Raw genomic sequence first — 17,939 nt, 5'->3', positions numbered from 1 at the left:
TTTCTCTTTCACCACAGAGCTGCATCCCGTTATCTGGGCGGAGAGAGGGGGAGAGAAAGAGAGATAGAGATTGATCAGACTCTCTCTTCTCTCACCCATTCGCTTGAGCCCGAGTCAGTCAATGTCAACGAGACGGAGTCTGCGAGAAGAGGACACATGAGAACAAAGCGGAATTATTTATAAATTTATTCTACAAAGAACAATATTATTTTATACATTTTATTTTCTGCAGTTTTCGGACTCTCCTTGCTTCCTGCTTCCTTGTCCTGTTGCACCACCGCAGGAGGAGCTGTTTTTGTGGAGGAGCTGAGGAGGAACGGCTCCCTTTTGTTGTGTCGCTCTGCACTTGCTTATTATTATTCACACTCAACTTCTGCTTCCTCCTCGTTCTCCAACCTAGGAGGGTTCGTTTCTCCGTTTGCCTTGTTGGGGCTTAAATGGAATGAATGACAAAAACAAAGGAGGTTGATGTCCATAACTCCCCGTCTCACCTCTTCTTCGCCTCGCCCAAGGAAAGGAGACTCCATCTCCGACAGAAGATGGAAAGCGGAGGCGGGACAGAGGGTTCGGACAGCGGGCACGCGGTGTCTGAGAGCGCGGCGCTCTCCACGGTGCTCCCTGCTCACCCTCCCGGGGAGAAGAAAAAGGTGCACCGGGCTCCATCTCCGGCCAGACCGAAGGATGTGCCCGGTTGGTCTCTGTCGAAGATCCGCTCAGGAATAGGGACGCCGACGCTGAGCGTAAAGCCGGGAGGCATCCACCTGGGAAGCCGCATTTCCAGGCGCAGCCCGGTGGGAAGCCTTGCAGGGAAGGACGGAAAAGCGGAGAGGAGTGGGGGCGGTAAACCGGCCGGTAAATCCTCCTTCTCACACTCGCCTTTGTCCAAGTCCTCGGCGGCGAAAGCGAGCAAAAGCAGCGCAGTGCGAAGAAAAGTGTCGGACGCAAGTATTGGATCTGACGATTTATCCAAAGACTCTGGCTGCGCTGCAGGCAAGCTGTCCCCGACCGACAGCAGCTCCGAGCTGTCGGACTGCGCCTCTGAGGAAAACAAGCTCTCCACGGACGCTGTGAGCAGCGACGCCGAATCCAGGAGCAGCCGTGGCGGCGGGCTGGACGGAGAAAAGTCGCTCAGGAACGGCTCTTTGTCGGACAGAGTTAGCCAACAAACCGCCACCAAGGCCACATGCTCCTCTGGGGAGAGGGAAGACAAGGACCGTCTGTCTCTTGAAGTGGAGACCGGGGAAGGGAGCGTGTCCCCGGCTGAGGAGCGCTCGGCCACGTCGTTTGACAGCCGGGTGCCGGCGAGCACATCTCTGGCTTTCTCAGACCTGACGGAAGAATTCATGGACGGGATGCATGAAGAGTTTGTGAGAGAGATTGAAGAGCTGAGGTCTGAGAATGATTACCTCAAAGTAAGTGTTATTCAGCTGCAGGCTTTTCTGCACATTGTTTTCTGACAACACTATAAAATAAACATTTGCACAATGCAAACTTTCTCAACTTTGTTTTATAAACTTGATTGATAAAAATAAAACGTTGCAAGACATTAAGGCCACTATAAATAAATAATAAATCCTACAGACATTAATATAACTCTTAGTCAGAGAAAGTAAATGGTTCTGTGTTCATCAGTTGGGATGTTGCCCTGTGCATGTATTTTCTATTTTAGAAGAATCTGTTTTATTGGTTAACCCATCCCTGGCACAGTGGGTGCTTTCAACAGTGCCCTGGGGAATAAAGGAATCTCTGGTTCACCACAGCCAGGGTGGGATTCATATCTTCTGGTTAAAAGTCAGATCATGGTCATGATATTGTTAGTGCAGAAAAGTGAAATAAAAAACCAAGAAGAATTAGATGTGTTTAGCTAAGACTCGTCTTACGAAACTCACTTTTTTAGGAGTTGTTGTGACATTTCATTTAACTCAAGGACCAATGCATTCAAATGTGTTGTTGCAAAGTGATGCACAAGAAGCTCTGTGTTGAGCACATTTTGGAAATTTGGTATTAAGGTCAAACTGCTTCACATAAAGCAGAGAAACACAAACAGAGAAAGTCTGTTTTAGAGAATTCCTTGGATGTCATTCAGAGCTACTCACTACTGCCACAGATACTCACTCTGTACCACATGAGCACAACACATACAGCAGTGCTGTAAAATACACAAAAGACCTTGTTATGAAGCCTCACTCTGGGCAGACGGCTGCCCATCACTGTTGTTGTTTTTGTCACACGTCACCTTTTCACATGATGGAGATGGTCTGCAATCTCATACAGGCGCCTGAGGGCTTGTCAGTCCACACTGTGCCACATTCTGCCTAGCTGCAAATTTCCTGAGGTAATTGGCTGTCAGTAATTTAAGAGGCAGTTCTTGCTGTAGCCTGGTGTAATAATATGTATCGCTCAAGCGTTTTGGTTTCTCTTTCGTTTGCTTTACAATACTTTCTCATTCGGAAATTTTCCGAAAATGGAACTATTTCCTACACACTCAGCAGAACAGTTCTGTGTCTACGGTTATTGCATCACCATCAATTTCTGCTCTGTCTGTGGGATTATACTGTAGGTCGTCAAGTGTCCATACGAAAAACATTAGTCATTGTCATCGCACTGTCAGATCGGCGGTGAAATGTTATATGGATCATTTGGTGGGGCAGATCCACTCTGCCCAGAGAGTGATTGATTAGGAGTGAGATCAATTACATTAGCATGCACCAAAGCAGGAACTGGCACTGACCAGACAAGCCAATAAGCTTCTGAGATTGACTGGGGAGGGCGATTGATTGATTAACAGCCGATGTCCGAAAGGGAAGACCACCTCGTCAATTCCTCGTGAATTATATCTCCAACAGTAAAGATTCACCGTTAGTCACTAATGAGCTGTATATTACTCACCTACCACAAAGAAGGTAATGTAAATAAGTGGTCTGATGTAGAGTTTGGAGATGTATAGACATTTTAGACATATCTAAAAAAAAGGAGGCTGAGCCACTGACCTTCCTGCTGCCTTTTCCTATTCCTGTTGATCATGTATACCACAAGTTGGATATTTCTTATTGTCACCCTCCAAATGTAAGACAAATGCACATACTGTGCTAAAAATATGTGAGGGGGCTGTGTGTGGCTGTTATCTGGTTTTATGTTTACAACAAACTGAATTAGATATGAGGAGAGCAGAGTTCAGGATGAAGAGGTGGAAGAAGTTTTGACTTGAGGAAAGATGGTGGAAGTAGAGATTTAACTTAGGGATGTTAAAGATAGAAACCTTAGGAATACACTTAGAAAGATTCATGTGTGGATGAAGTAAAGGAGGATGTTGGGAATGGGACAGCTTTGAATGGTGGCATATAATCTTAAAGTGGAACCTCTGAAGGTGACAGCTGACAAAATAAGAAGTTGACATGACCACACTGGTCTGTGGCTCTTGTAAAAACACACATGAAATCAGCATTCTCTGTCTGTGTCCCATAAAGGATTTACAGTACACATATGTACTGTATAATTATGCCTGAGGCAGAGGGTTATGTTCTTGAGTATACAGTAAGTCAGGATACACCAGAGCTGCAATAATTATTAGACCACCCCAAAGCCTGATGGGAGGACCCTGCACTAAAGTAAGGCCATTGGTGTCCGTTGTTGCAGCTGTGAGGGACACCTGGTTGGTAAACAGAAGATCAGAAGATCCAAGCGACACGCTGCGGACTGAGGTGTCACACTCTCAGTCTCACCCTTGCATGCACAAAGTAATTCTCACCCCCTCGTTAGACCTTATTGTTCTGGCCCCAGTACTTATGTGCCTACAGTAATCAGCTTAGTCTATCTGTCTTGCACTATATATAGGCTCTCTGAGATTCAGCTGCTGTCTGCTGGTTAAAACTAGCATCTGCTAAAGTCCTGTTAATGATGACCTTTGATTTATGGTTTCTGCCGGAATGAAGTGAAATCACAGTAGAATGTTGCACCTTGAGTCACACCCAATAATACCTACAGAGTCTCTCCTCTTCCCTAAACGCTGTCCTACAACCAGACTCATTTTGGAATCAGTAAATGGTCACCATGGAAATGAAATTTGACAAACAGTGCTGATGTAAGAGATGATACTGATGCAATCTAAGAGGTTAAAGACTCTACGTCTGGATTTCATTTGTAAGGAATGTGTTTGTGATGACCACACTTTAGTCTACAACTGCTAAGGATCAATGCAGCTCATACGAATGGTTATTTTTAAGCCAATTTCAGATTTATTTTTCACTTTTACTTATGTAAATAAATTAAAAACAGGGTCTGCAGTGAGGTGATATATTTGCTTTATTAAATAGACAGTAAGCTTGTTATCTTGCATTTGATACTAAACTATTTTTAAAAATTGATTTATTGGCTAAAACATACACAAACTCTTGCAGTACCTGACCCCCTGTTTTTTAGAGTCATCATTGCATGTTTTTAATAATATTTATTAAAAATTGAACAGAATGTTTAAAATTAGGCTAAAATTACTAAAACCACTAGAATAAGTAGTTTAATAACTTCTAACAGTTAGACTAATTACATGTTTAATTTTTCAGAGAAGTTACTATATACTGTCATTGTGAAACAAAAACAAACAAAAAAACCCACGGTGGTAGTTAGAGGCCGTTACATTCTTTGGTTTTGACAGTTGCTATTGATGTAACTGTGAAAATCCATAGTGAATGGTTTAGATTCATTGCTGTAAAAACTAGTGCCTTCTGCTCAGGGCAGTTATTTTCTGACATGAACTCATCTGACTGATCAAACTGTGACATCAGGCTGATGGTGTCTTCTGACTGTCTGGCTGTTCACATGATACAAATCTTGTTTCTTTCTTGGCTGTGAAAGCAGGTCAGTAGGGCAGCTCTATGTTTCCTGGTCTCCTACAACATTAACTTGTGATTTCCCCATCTTGTGTCCCCACATTCACATGCTTCTCTGTTTTTGTGTTTCATTGTTTCTGCATTAAATTCCTCTATTTACCCATGCTGTATGCATTTACTATTTTTTGCTTTTATTTTCCAGAGAAATGTTTTTGGATTAGGGATGCATAATACTCAATACCCACAACTGATAATAACTGGTCCCTACCAATAATATAACACATATAACATATACTGAGTGGTAACAATAAAAACCCCAAAATGATACAATGACTCCTTTCAACAATCTATTTATAAATAGATTTCATGCATTTAAAAAAATGTGCTGAATTAGGATATAATTTTAAATAAGATCAAAATTAATACAAATTTAAAACAAATGAAACCCAACTTCATCTAAAGCTTTACAGAAACAAAGCCTATCATAAAAAAGCAGGAAGGGAAATACTTGAGAAGTAGCACCAACTTGTGTTGTTTGTGCAATTTAGTTTGGAAAATTCCAAATGTCTAAACCTTCACCTGTCCCAACAGTTCAGACTGTGATGTAGGTATCTTAAGAATAAAGTAGTTTAAGACCAACATATAGTTTGATGTTGATCAGTTGTGTTGTGTAATAAACAATGTTCAATGTTCAAGTACATCATCAAACTAATATTTTGCAGGTTTCTTAAACAAACACATGCTCACCATGATCCATATTCTCACAAAGTTTGAGCCTGGAGGTGGAACACTGACACACCCTAACTCACTGTTGTCCCCTGTCTCACTCTCACACACTAACTCACACACACACACACACCTCTGAAGCTGCTGCCTATGTTGACCCGTATTTCCTCTCAAAGTACTTCGTCTTTTGATAATGTAATGAGATTTCAGCCTACGTTCACCTGTCTCTCTCCTGCAGCCCTCTGATCCAGACTTTTCCTCCTATTTATAATGTTAGTCAGATTCCTGATGTATAATATGTTGTAGCCACAGCTGATGATGCAACTCATGGCATCAAATTGAAAATAATAATTTATCTCCCTGTGTCTAATCTAGAAAAATTAATGACCCTTCTTAAATGAATTAATTTCCTTCACTGACTAATTCACAAGTGTGTTTTTCTCTGACCTCAGCCTTGACTGTTGGAATCTGTGATCCTTTTAATGCTTATCTCAAACAACCTGCATCTCTCCGCGGTTGTTTGTTTCCTCGAAGGTAATCTAATCTCCTCCAATAGCCTGACACCTGACCTTATGGCAGTCAAATCAATAGAGTGTCATTTTGTCTTACTGGAATGGATATACCATGCTGCTGCCTTTAACATATAGATTTACATTCCTGATAATCCGTTCATCTGACCAGGAGCATTGTGGTTGCTGTAATTCATCTTCATAGCACGAACGATGAAGGCACAAATCTTTAGTCGGCTTAAATATCACGCTCTTTGTTATGACTGTCAGCTTGATAATGGAGATAATGGTGGGAGCCAAATGGCAAGAAGCACTGATTAATGGGAATGATGTTACATTATAATCACTGTCTATATATATACAGTATGTATATATATATATATATATAAATTTAAATAAATATTAAATGATTCCACAGATGACACAGTGATGTGGAAATTATTCACTCAATACTTTGAGACACAGGCAGAATTTCTCAACAGTTCATCGTCTCTGTGTGTCCCCTAATCACACTGTCTTTCTTCCTGTGTCCAGGATGAGATGGAGGAGCTGCGGTCTGAGATGCTGGAGATGAGGGACATGTACATGGAAGAGGATGTCTATCAGCTACAGGACTTACGTCAGCAGCTGGAGCAGGTTTGTTTGTAAAAAAAAAAAAAAAATATCCATCTGTGTTGTGTTATGATAATTGTGTCCTGGGCAGCAGTTACTGTACTGTATGTATAATTCAGACAAACAGCGTGGAGTAATGAAGTTACAGCAGTGTAAACTTTCACTAGTGGTGATTTTACTGTAGTGTTATAACAAAAAGACTTGACACATTTTTTCCAGTGTGGAACACTGGCTTGTTTGACCAAAGCCTGGTTAGATATAGATTTACTGAATGTATGCTGTTGTTGTTGTGATTGAGTGGGTATGAATTTTAATTAATACAACAGGAGGGTGCAGCACTTGCCGGCATGTAAAACCAAGGTCAACTTTTATCACTACCACTTATTCAGGATGCCAAAATCTTTAGTAAGACACTATTTGAAAACCTATGTAGAAACAGTTCATAATAGGGAAAATTAAATCCGATGAAATGCAGTTCTATGTATATGTTTTTACACACCATATTCTGTCATTCCATATAGTAAAGTTCTACTAAAACTGAATCTGGAGTCTTTTTCTTTTCAGGCAAATAAGACATGCCGTATCCTGCAGTACCGGCTAAGGAAGGCAGAGCGGCGCTCCCTCCGGGTAGCCCAAACAGGGCAGGTGGATGGAGAACTGATACGAACGCTGGAGCAAGATGTTAAGGTAAGTTTGAAATGAACTAAGGCACAGGGGAAGTTTCCTAAATTCAAAGTGTACATAAACACACTGATAGAAACCCTGACCTGCGTTTCCAACTCCATGAGAGCAAACAGTCTTGTTCTACAGCTCTGGTTTGGAGGATGTTTATACATTTTGACTTGACCCAGATTCTTCACCATGTTGAAGTCATGAGACTGTGGAAAGGCTAAACTTCCTGTGCTCTCTTTATGGAATTCCCCTGTATTAAATATACAATATGGACTGATTGACACAGATTTGACTTACAAATACTCAGTAGTGTCAGAAAGTATCACACGTACTGTATATACAAATACTGCAGCTGTGCATATCTTTGTACTGTGCACACATTTTGTCAAATTCACAATGTTCCTCCAACATTTTTTCCACGTGATGGTGGACACAATGCAGCCTTTATAATCTCACACAGAGAGAGAGAGAGAGAGAGGCAGTGGCAGAGAGATGTGATGTCACTCCTGCCTGCTGTTGCTGTCTGTCTCTCTGCCGCTGTCTCACCATCTGGAAGTTTCAGAAAGGAAAAGGATGGAAGGAGGGACGTAAGGAGGGAGGGAGGGAGGGGAGGAGGATGAACATACTCCTTCTGTGTTCCCCTGAGAATGAAAGGAAAAAAGAGAGGGTTGTCACTATTTGAAAATTTAAAAAGAGCCAATCAGAGCAGGCGGTGGGGGGTGAGGAGGGGGAGGAAAACAGGAAAGGAGATGGGAAGAGGTATTCTAAAAAAGAAAAAGAAATAAAGCAGAAAGGTAGTGAAAAAAAGAGTCGGAAAATTAAAGACGTCTGAAGGAGTGGAAGGTGAGGTCAGACATGAGGTTAGGTCTGCATCTGTTGCATTAGCACAGACTTACTACAACAGTAATCGGAATAAAGAGAAATCAAGAAAAAAACCTGAAACGACAGAAACACAGAGCCGACCACGGCTGCCTCTATCTCTCCTCACACACCATGGCCCATTGTGTCTGCTTGCCAACAGGGTCAAACACTCAGATGGCAGTTCAGGTTACAGAGTGTGTATGCATTTGTGTGTGTGTGTATGCGTGCGTGTGTGTGCGCTTGGGTGTTAGAGCATACGCTGAGCTGGTCTGTTGTCAGTCCCCCACAGTCATTCTTCTGTTTATTCCTGCAGTGTTTGAGCTTTGTAAAAGCTGCCACCTACGCCCGTGACTCAACGCTGATTCATCTACGTTGGAAAATAAAAATCCTTATAATAGCTTTTTAGAAAGCCAATAATACTGAGGGCTTCACTGCTTCCCTTGGCATAGGGTGTCAAATATTTAGAATAAAATGTATTGGTGAACACACACCCTGTCTATTTTTAAAATATTAATATATTCCTAAGATACTGAAAGCAAGGCAACCTTTAACAATTACTCTCTATAAAAAGTTATTTTTTTTATTTTTAAAACAATAATTAAAAAAACAATTTACTACTAGTCTTGTTGAATATTAGTCAGTAAGTAATAAAATACTGATTACAACTAGTGCAGACATACAGTTCTTCAGCTTCTTCTGCAACAAGCTCAAACAAACGGTGGCTTCATGTGACAGTGGGACGAGTGACTTCACTTATGTTGTCATGTGAAACCAATGTCAATGCTTTGTAAACGCATCTCTTGGATCTTAAAAGGTTCATTTCCACTAGTGCTTCAGAGTCATGTGACCATTATTCCTTGGTGTTTTTCTGTGTCAAGTTTTAGTGGCTGATCAAAGCATCTAGTTATACAAATCAGGACGAGGTCACACGTGTTTTATTCTTGTTTCAGTCCATTTATTTTGTCATAAATATCTCTGTTCCTATCATCACATGACTCTACTTCACGTATGTGTGTGTGTTTGTGTCGAGGTCTATGTCATAGAGTGCATATATCTGTGAGAATTCTTGACATCATTTCCTGTCCCACTCACACACTGCTCTCATTCCCACAGGCTGCAAACATCTGGAAACAAACACGAATACACATACACACACTCACACACAGGAAATAGTTGTTAGTCTTCTCATGATGTCGGCACCACAGAAGAGCGTTGTTTGAAGTTGCCCATTATAAATGGTCTGACCTCTTCTTTTAGCTTCTTTTACCTTTGCAAAATAAACCGTAAACCTTTTCCATAAATGCTTTCATACAGTTCAGTACATCAAACTCATGGCTGTCTGTAGTATAGAGTCCACGCTAATGTTTACTGGAAGGGTTAAATGCATTGGTTGAATTCCCTGTGTTGGTTCATTAGTAAGAAATGAAAACCCTGGAAAGGGGTTGGAGTTAAAAAACATTAAAATATTAAATGTTAAAATACATAATGGTTTGTATTGTGTTTAAAATTCCTTAAACCCCCTTAGAACAACACTACTCTCTTGTTTAAGTCAGATTTAAAGTTTTCCTATAACCTTTTTCACTCCATTATTTAACTGTTGCTCAGCATGTGGTTAAAGACAGTGGAAAATAGTGGGCACTTGGGATTAATCATTCTGGTTGCTCGTTGCCCTAATAAGGAGTGACCACCAACCACAGCTGAAAGCTTTACAGTGCTGTGCGCAGTATTTATACTACATACTGTTTGCCACTTGTGTGTACTGCCATTGTTAATATAAACATTACAATCTGCAGCCATTCTCTCTTTCAGATAAACAGCGTACGCTGTTGTAAGATCTCTTGCTCAGATAGTACTATCTAACAATAACAGTATAAGTGCACGTGTAATTTAAGTACTTCTAACCTCAGGTCACGGGGTCATTTGATAAGAAACACAACCTGTATAAAAATAAACAGAAAAAGAAAGAAGGAGAGAGGGGGGACAGAGGAGGGACGGAGGGGGAGAGCACAACATTATCTTCCATTCTTCTTTTCGACACTTCCAGGTTCTTCTGTTTCACTTTAGTTCCATGCACATTATAAACTAGTCTCCTAGTGTGTTTATGTGTGGAGACGCTGATCATATTGCGTACTTTCTGAAGTATTTGGTACAGCTCGGCTTATTTCTTTGTTAGTCGTCGAACAAAGAGTCGTTGAAACCTTTTTATTGATTTCCTGAGGTCCAGATAATTCCTGCTTTACGGTGATGTCTGACAGTTCTTGAAAAATGACTTTAACATCATTGAGTCATCAAACTGTCTGCAAGGATGAATGAAAGGATTGATGGATTGAATGGTATGTATAGGATTATGAGAATTCATCACATCCCCTGTCACTGTCTTCCCTCCATCCCTAACTATACAGAACTATCAGTCAGTACTGGAACAGCTTTTGCTTGTTGCCACAGTCTATAAATACTCTACCATTAAAGACAAAGCTGACCTACAAAAAACCAAAATATTTACATGGCATTTTTGTAAAACGGGCAATTTAAGCTACATTGTCTACAAACTTGACTTGTTCCTAATGTTTTAAAATAAAAGCAATCTAAGAAACTTCACACATACACACACATACACACATACACAAGCAATTTCCATAACGGTGGCCTCACTAATGACTTCTCTTCCTGTTGATTTTATCAGAGATCCAACGCTCTGGCTGTTGTGCGTGTGCGTGTGTGTGTGTGTGTGTGTGTGTGTGTGTGAGAGAGAGAGAGAGAGAGAGAGTGTGTGTTCTGAGGGCAGACAGACTGAATAACAGGAAGAACAAGACTCTGTTTGTTGGCGCAATCAAACACACAACCACACAGTGTGCACATTAAACTGGTCCTTGTGGCGACTAACTGCCACTTACTGAAGGATATTTCTGTTTGGCCCGTGGCAGATAGATAAAGAGAGAGAGAGAGAAAGAGAGAGGGTGAGTGAGAGAGAGAGAGAGTGAGAGAGAGAGAATTAGGGATTCCCTCTGTCACATTTACATACCGTCTTCTTAAGACAAACACACGTGCAAACATGTACACACTTTTTACACACTCTCTCAGTTCGACAGTACACAGCGTGAATGCTAATGCCATGCTATAGCTCTGTTTCTGGGTGAGAAAACAGGAGGCAGCGTCAATGGCAGTGAATTTCTGAACATTTGTTTGAACACTAATGAACAATTGAGCATTTGTTACGAGTCAAAATCTGTGAGTAGGATGTTATAGAAGAGAGAAAAGGAGGAGAAAGAGAAATTACACCAGAGCTACAAATGGGCCTGGTAGAAGACACCATTAATGAGACTGTTTCCCTCTTACTACATTGATGAAGCTCAGCGTTTACACAGTGTGGATTAACGACATTTTCTGTCTGATTCAATTACCATAATGGTGTTCTATGTTGAACATCATCTGTTTATTGATGTGCAATTTCCTCCCGATTGATCAACTGATATTTTAAGTCATTTGAGTTACAGTGTAGCGATAATAGCGTAGCATTTACATGTCAGACTGGGAACAGTTTCTGAGAATTGAAACTCTTTTCACTGCAGAAGTCTACAGTCATTACTACAGTGGAACAGGTTACATTATCCTAAAGGTTCAGGTAAGCTGAGTTAACCCTGCAGCTCAGTTAACCCTGCTAATACTCTATACTTCACCTGGCCTTTAAGTATAATTTTCAATTGCTAATGCTAATGCTGCCCCCTTCATTTTTATTTATGATGCCATAATAGAAAATGAATGGATGGATGGATGTCCCAAACATTTAAAAAATAATAATCAGAGAGAAACGTCTCTGCATCCCATATACCAGGAGTCACTGTTAAAAACACACACACCCACACACACACAACCACATATTAATGCATGAATTAGAGCGTGGTGGATCTCAGTGAGTGACTGAATAGAATGAGAGTGGGCTGTACAGAAGGGCATTGTGGGACCGGACTGGCTGCACAGTTTCAAACACATGCATTCGCTCATGCTCACAAACACATACACACATATTGATGTGTGTGTGTGCAGAGATTCTGCTGATGCTAAGAGGCACGAGTTGTACTAATGTAAATGCAACAGATGCCACACAATACACAGATTAACAGGCAAAAACAATGGCGTGTTAGTGTCAGTCGTGTACGTGTTGTTACTGTGTTTTTACCAGAGCTTCAGTTATTATCCCACAAACAAAAACAATAGAGTGTATATGCATATTAAAAGGTGATTATCTTTTTATCTTTTTTCCTTTTGGCCCTGTCATCGACTGGCCAACTGTCCAGGGTGAACCCCATCCTCGTCTGAGAACTGATGAACTGATGAACTGATGAAATTCGTACTGCACAGAGACTCATTCACTTTTGACTCATTCACTCATTCTCCCAGCAAAAATAATAAGACAAATGTTTTTAATCCAGGTGGCGAAAGACGTGTCCATCCGCCTCCACAGCCAGCTGGACAGTATAGAGAAGAAAAGGAGTCGCCTTGAGAGGGAGAACGAGGAGCTCAGGGTCCAACTCCAAGACCTGGAGGTCGCCAAGCAGGTCCTGCAGCAGGAGATAGACAAGGTAGGACTGGAATATGATGGAGCCTGTAGCAATACAGTTCTGAGGTTCTGAAGATGTGGAGACTCGTCATTATGATGTTTTCATTTATTTATTTTGGTGTGGAGCTTTTAGTGAAAATTTCACCTTAACACACACGTCCTCTGGTGCTTCTGTTGCTTTGGTAAAAGCAGTGTGTTGACTGTGCTCATGTTGGCTTTCCGCCTCAGATAGAAGTCGGCTGTTTCTCATTTGCTGGTGATTTTGTTTCCGCCGCTCAGCAGCCACTCCAGGGACTTTTTTTGTTATTTCTAGGACATGTAGCCAATAAAGTGCTGCATTGGAAGTCTATAAAATAAATAAATTGATCTTGCACTAACTCCACACTCCACAAAGCCAGAGTGACCTTTTGAGTGTGTCCTGCAGGCTTCTGCATCAGTGGCGTAATCAGGAATTACCGTAGAGGTTCAGTTTGTTCATCTGTGTCTCGGTCTTCTTCTGTGTCTTATTTGAACTCAGACAGAATTTTACATCAGTGAGATAAGAAGAAATGTTGTTACTGCTACTGCAGAAATAGGGTTGGTTAAAATGAATGCAATACAAAGAAATAACAAGTGAATGTGACAGTCACGACCACATAATGAGGTTGGAGACAGACAGCCAGCCCAAATGCCTGTTTAGGCTGGCTGAGACTGAGTCGGAAAAATGATTTCCAACAGAAGCTTAATTAAACATTTGGATTCAGCTTGAATGGAAACTCATCTTAACTATGCATGTAAATTGACCATAATATCTCGTGGTTCGAAGCCCAGGCCTGTCTCACAGACGAGGCCAGAGTGGATGGTTTGGTGTCTGGCAGGAGATCTGAGTCTGTTAGCTCTGGCCTGGCTGAACTCTGTTCGTGCTGTACAAATGTTTACTGCATACACACACTACATTTACTGCAACAGATAAGAGGCTGATTTGTAAGAGGTAAGTGGATGAGTGAAGAAGTGAGGGCAAATCGTTCAGTTGCCTCCTCTTGTTTATAAGTGTGTGTGTTTATTTGTTGTGGTAGATGATGTCTCCACAGTGATATGCTCTCTGTGACTCTGTGGTTTTGACAAACCTCGTTTGTAGTAATGAGTTCTGTGTAATGAATGTTAAATGGGATTGTAGATTCATGCTAATTAGCTGTGGTCTTCAAATGTGTTGTTGTTTACCTCATCACCGTGGTTCTCCTGCGAAAGGTAAAAGGAGTTTGAAATGTTGAGAAATGCGTTTGCTGATCATCACTGATTAATATGTTTTATGTGAGTTTTGGGTGTATTTTGAACTTAGATTGAAATTCATGTTCATGGTCAACGTAGTTCAAGTTTTACTCTTTGTAAGTGGCATTACATTTTCCACATGCAGTAAAATTCGATATAAACGTTAAATTAATCAGTGATCTGTACATATGTTCTTTACATATTTATCCTCTCAACTGATATTATTGAATTCCACACTCTGAGTTTCACTGTCTAGCAGCCTGGTTTCATCAGCTGTGTTTGGGTCTGTTGTTTTCTGTTACGCTAACTCTGCACAGAAGGGAATTCTTCACATAGCTGATAAGATTCAGGGAACTGTGTGCGCGTGTGTATATCTATGAATATCTGTCTGGATGTGTGCCCATCCACACATGTATATTTTACTCATCTGTTTGACTTTCTTACTGTAAAACTGAAGAATAACTCAATGAGTTAGACGGTCTTTTCATCAAGTAAAATAAATGTCTTTTATTTTAAACTAAACGTTCATGCTAGAAAATCTGACCAGACTGGGCATTAATGTACAGGAGCTTATGGACAACAGAGCCTGTGATGATTCAAAAGTGTGGAGGTTTGTGAATTATTGATTGCCTACCATTGTAGTGTCTGCAACCTCCAGTCTGCACTGGTATCGATGTTCTTTTAAAAGCAGTGTTATCTAGAGCACTGGCTGAAACCCTCACTGTGCTGCTGCAGCCTTTCAGTATTTTACTGCAACCTGGAGAGGAATCAGACAATTTATTAAGACATATATATATATATATAGACATTAGAGTCCAGGCTTAATATTAGGACTGAAAAGATCTGTAATAACAGAACTGTGTACTTTAGGCCCAATATCAAGGTTATATTCTAAATAGTGTCAAAGGTGAAAAGTTGTGTAAATAAAATCTGCATCTTTGCATAATGATTTACCCCTTCTCTGTATTAAAACTGTATTTGTACAGTACACTATTAATAGCACTATTGTTTACTTTGCTCTGGTTCAAAAACACAATCATTGGAATCAAGTTTATAATAAAAGGAAATGTTCCCTCACCCTCTCATTTTCACACGCCTACTCCTTAAATGTTACCTTTCTCCCACGTGTCCCACCCTGGCAGACTGACGCCACCTCCCCTCCCTCCAGCCTCTCTTCTTACCACCATGTTTTTCTCACTATTTATTGTCACCTCCCAGTCCTTTTCTCTCCCCCACCTCCATCTCCTGCTGTTCTCACAGACATTCAGGAATGCTGATGTAGGATATTTTTCCCTCACTCCTCTCTTGCTGTGTCTCTCCCTGGTTGTCTCCACCTCCTCCCACCATCCAGCACCCTCTGTGTGTCTTTTGTCTCTCGCCAACCCCCATATCAAAGTCATTACTCCTCCTCTCATTCATTCCCTCCATCTTTGAATCATTTTCACCTCTTCCTAATCTCCCTCAGACTCCACAACCACTGCTACACTCCAGCTCTTTGACCTCTGAAGGTCAGGTATGATGAAGGCAGGAACAGATGATAGTAACGTATGTGTTTAGGTTAGGAGGCATAGGAGGAGGCGTGGTGAGCTGAAGGGGCCTCAGGAGGTTTATGGGAAGGTGGCTGTATCAGGGTGATGTTTCCAGGTGTTTTTTCATCTGAAGGTGAGGACGAGGAATGGATGGATTAAAGTGACTGAGAATAAATGGAAGGGTGCATAATTGAAACCAGGGTTGAAGGAAAATCATTTTGCCGAGTGTCACAGAGTGTTGCAAAAGTGCACCACTGTCATGTTTTATGTGTTACAACAGCGTGCTTCAAGCCTTCACCTTTTAACCTGTATTGTATTTATATAGGTCACCAGAGACATAGAGCAACAATATATCTGTGGAACGAAGCAGTGTGATTATCTAGGTAAAGTTCAAGTAGGGCTGTCACTATAGTGCAAACTACATTATGCAATTACGCAAAAGACTTTATTTAGTATTTCACAAGGAAAGGCAATTTCTGAACCTATATCTTTGTGCACTAGCCTCTCCTGGTCAGCAGTGGTACTGCAATCAAAACAGCATTTCCAGATTGATTTGAAAAATCAGACACAGACTGCTAATATTGTCTGTTTATTAAATTAAGGCTATAATTTTTTTCCATGAGATTCAACACATGCCCATCTGATCTATCAGTGTGACCTTATTTGCTGTGTTTCAACACACTCTGCACAACATTGTGACAGCTGAGTAGATTGAGACCTATTTTTATATAACAATAAAACTATTGCAGAATAATTAAAATATTAAATATTTAAATGAATTGAAAACCTATTTCCTGAATATATTCAAAGGATTACAGCCAGTCAAAACAATGTCCTTTGTTTGTTGTTCCCTGTGCGTCTGGCTGCAGGGCAGGTTGTTCATCCAATGCAGCAGAGGTTGAAGAGAAAAACCTTCTATTTTAGCTTGGGCCACGTTGCCCGGAGGTGAGTGAGCACAAAGGACTCATGCAGTCATGGGGAGGTTAAAATAAGGAGACTGTGGGAGATGAAATGGAAAAAGTATAAAGAAAAGATGGTTGAGTGAACAGAAACAAAATCACCAAGAAGAAGAAAAATGTAAAATCACAAGATGAAAACAAAGAAATTGAACAAAGGAGACGTGAAGAGACAGAGAGGGGAGAGAGAGAGAGAGAGAGAGAGAGAGAGAGAGAGAAAGACAGAGAGAGATGGGAATTAACCAGTGGAGGACTGAGCGAGCAGAGAAGAGATATTGAGAGGGGATTGAACCATGTGGGCTCTCAGAAGGTAGGCATGAAGACAAGGGGAAAAAAATTAACTCAATTAGATTAGAAGTCTTGAGTGGCTGCAGGCAGTAAGGCAAATTGCAAAATAATTTTGCCCTAATGATTTCTTTTATTACATATCTATTCTAGCAGTCTGTTGTTCTCCCCTTGGTTGGTGCATCCATCATTCTTTTTGTTACTTTTCCCATGGAGGCAATAAAGACAGTGTCGTACCTCCATTTAAGATTTCTCTCTCTTTCTCTCTCTCTCTCTCTCTCTCACTCACTCTCTCCGTGATGAAGGGAGGAAGAGTGGGGGAAGAGGACATGTTTATTTAGTAGTGTTCATGAGAGTACATGATAATTTAGAGTTAGTACATCTCGGAAGATAAGGTCACTCTCTCTGCTTGGTCACATGGACATATATAAAAGTGACACATTTATGGTCACCTTCTCTCTCTTTCTCTCGTTTTCCCATGAAGCTGGTGAAAAAACACAACATTCCTCCATCGCCTTATGCTTAATTCACAAACAGGTTTAATTTACATAACCATAAAACAAAATAATTTCTTATGGACTAAATCAAATGCTGAAACGTTTAGACACAGTTGCTGTAGAGTAAACAAACAAAGATACGTTGTTCCTTCTCCTCTGCTGTGAGTGAACTGCCTTTTTACTCCCCCTCTGTCACATGTCTTCACCCTCGGTGCTGAAGGAAACTGTTCCCGTTGTTTTTTACTTACAGGAAGTGCTGCCCATTGTTTGTAGCGGAGGGATGTGGAGCCGGAGTTGCTCTAGTTTCTGCAGTGTGCTCTGTATATATATGTTTGTGCGTGTTTTACAGGTAGGGCGTCGACCTGCAGTGTGCTCATTTTCATTTCCACACTGACCTTCAATGTGGACTAAGATACGTTCAGTCCTAATGGAGGGATTAACCATTGGACCGCACGCCTCTCTCCCTACTGTCCTGACCTGATTCATTTACTAGCTTAGCATAATGTCTGACCATCAGAGTCAGAGTCAAGTTTACAAATATTACAACGATTTCTGGCTGTTTTTCATCAAACTTATTTCCTAATAGTTTCTTTCTTGAATTATGAATTCTTCGGTCTGACTAACGCCATCATCTTGCTCAGTGGTTCTTAACCTGGGTTT

The 17,939-nt window shown here is 40.9% G+C and overlaps 1 protein-coding gene across 2 annotated transcripts in view; it reads left to right on the top strand.

Moving 5' to 3' along the window:
- The first annotated feature begins 17 nt into the window (after window positions 1-17).
- The window catches only part of mtcl2 (microtubule crosslinking factor 2), a 56,930-nt gene continuing 39,008 nt past the window's right edge, over window positions 18-17,939 (top strand). For both annotated transcript variants that reach the window (XM_008318762.3, XM_017036187.2), the window contains exons 1-4: window positions 18-1,412; window positions 6,596-6,697; window positions 7,238-7,360; window positions 12,637-12,786. In XM_008318762.3, the coding sequence (XP_008316984.1) occupies window positions 447-1,412; window positions 6,596-6,697; window positions 7,238-7,360; window positions 12,637-12,786 (1,341 nt within the window). In that variant the 5' untranslated portion in view covers window positions 18-446. The remainder of the gene's footprint in view (window positions 1,413-6,595; window positions 6,698-7,237; window positions 7,361-12,636; window positions 12,787-17,939) is intronic.

This window comes from Cynoglossus semilaevis, chromosome 10 (genome assembly GCF_000523025.1).
Source record: "Cynoglossus semilaevis isolate Cse_v1.0 chromosome 10, Cse_v1.0, whole genome shotgun sequence".
Classification (NCBI taxonomy): Eukaryota; Metazoa; Chordata; class Actinopteri; order Pleuronectiformes; family Cynoglossidae; genus Cynoglossus; species Cynoglossus semilaevis.
The sequence above is the reverse complement of the archived record's forward strand: the minus strand, read 5'-3'. Positions and strand labels throughout refer to the sequence as shown.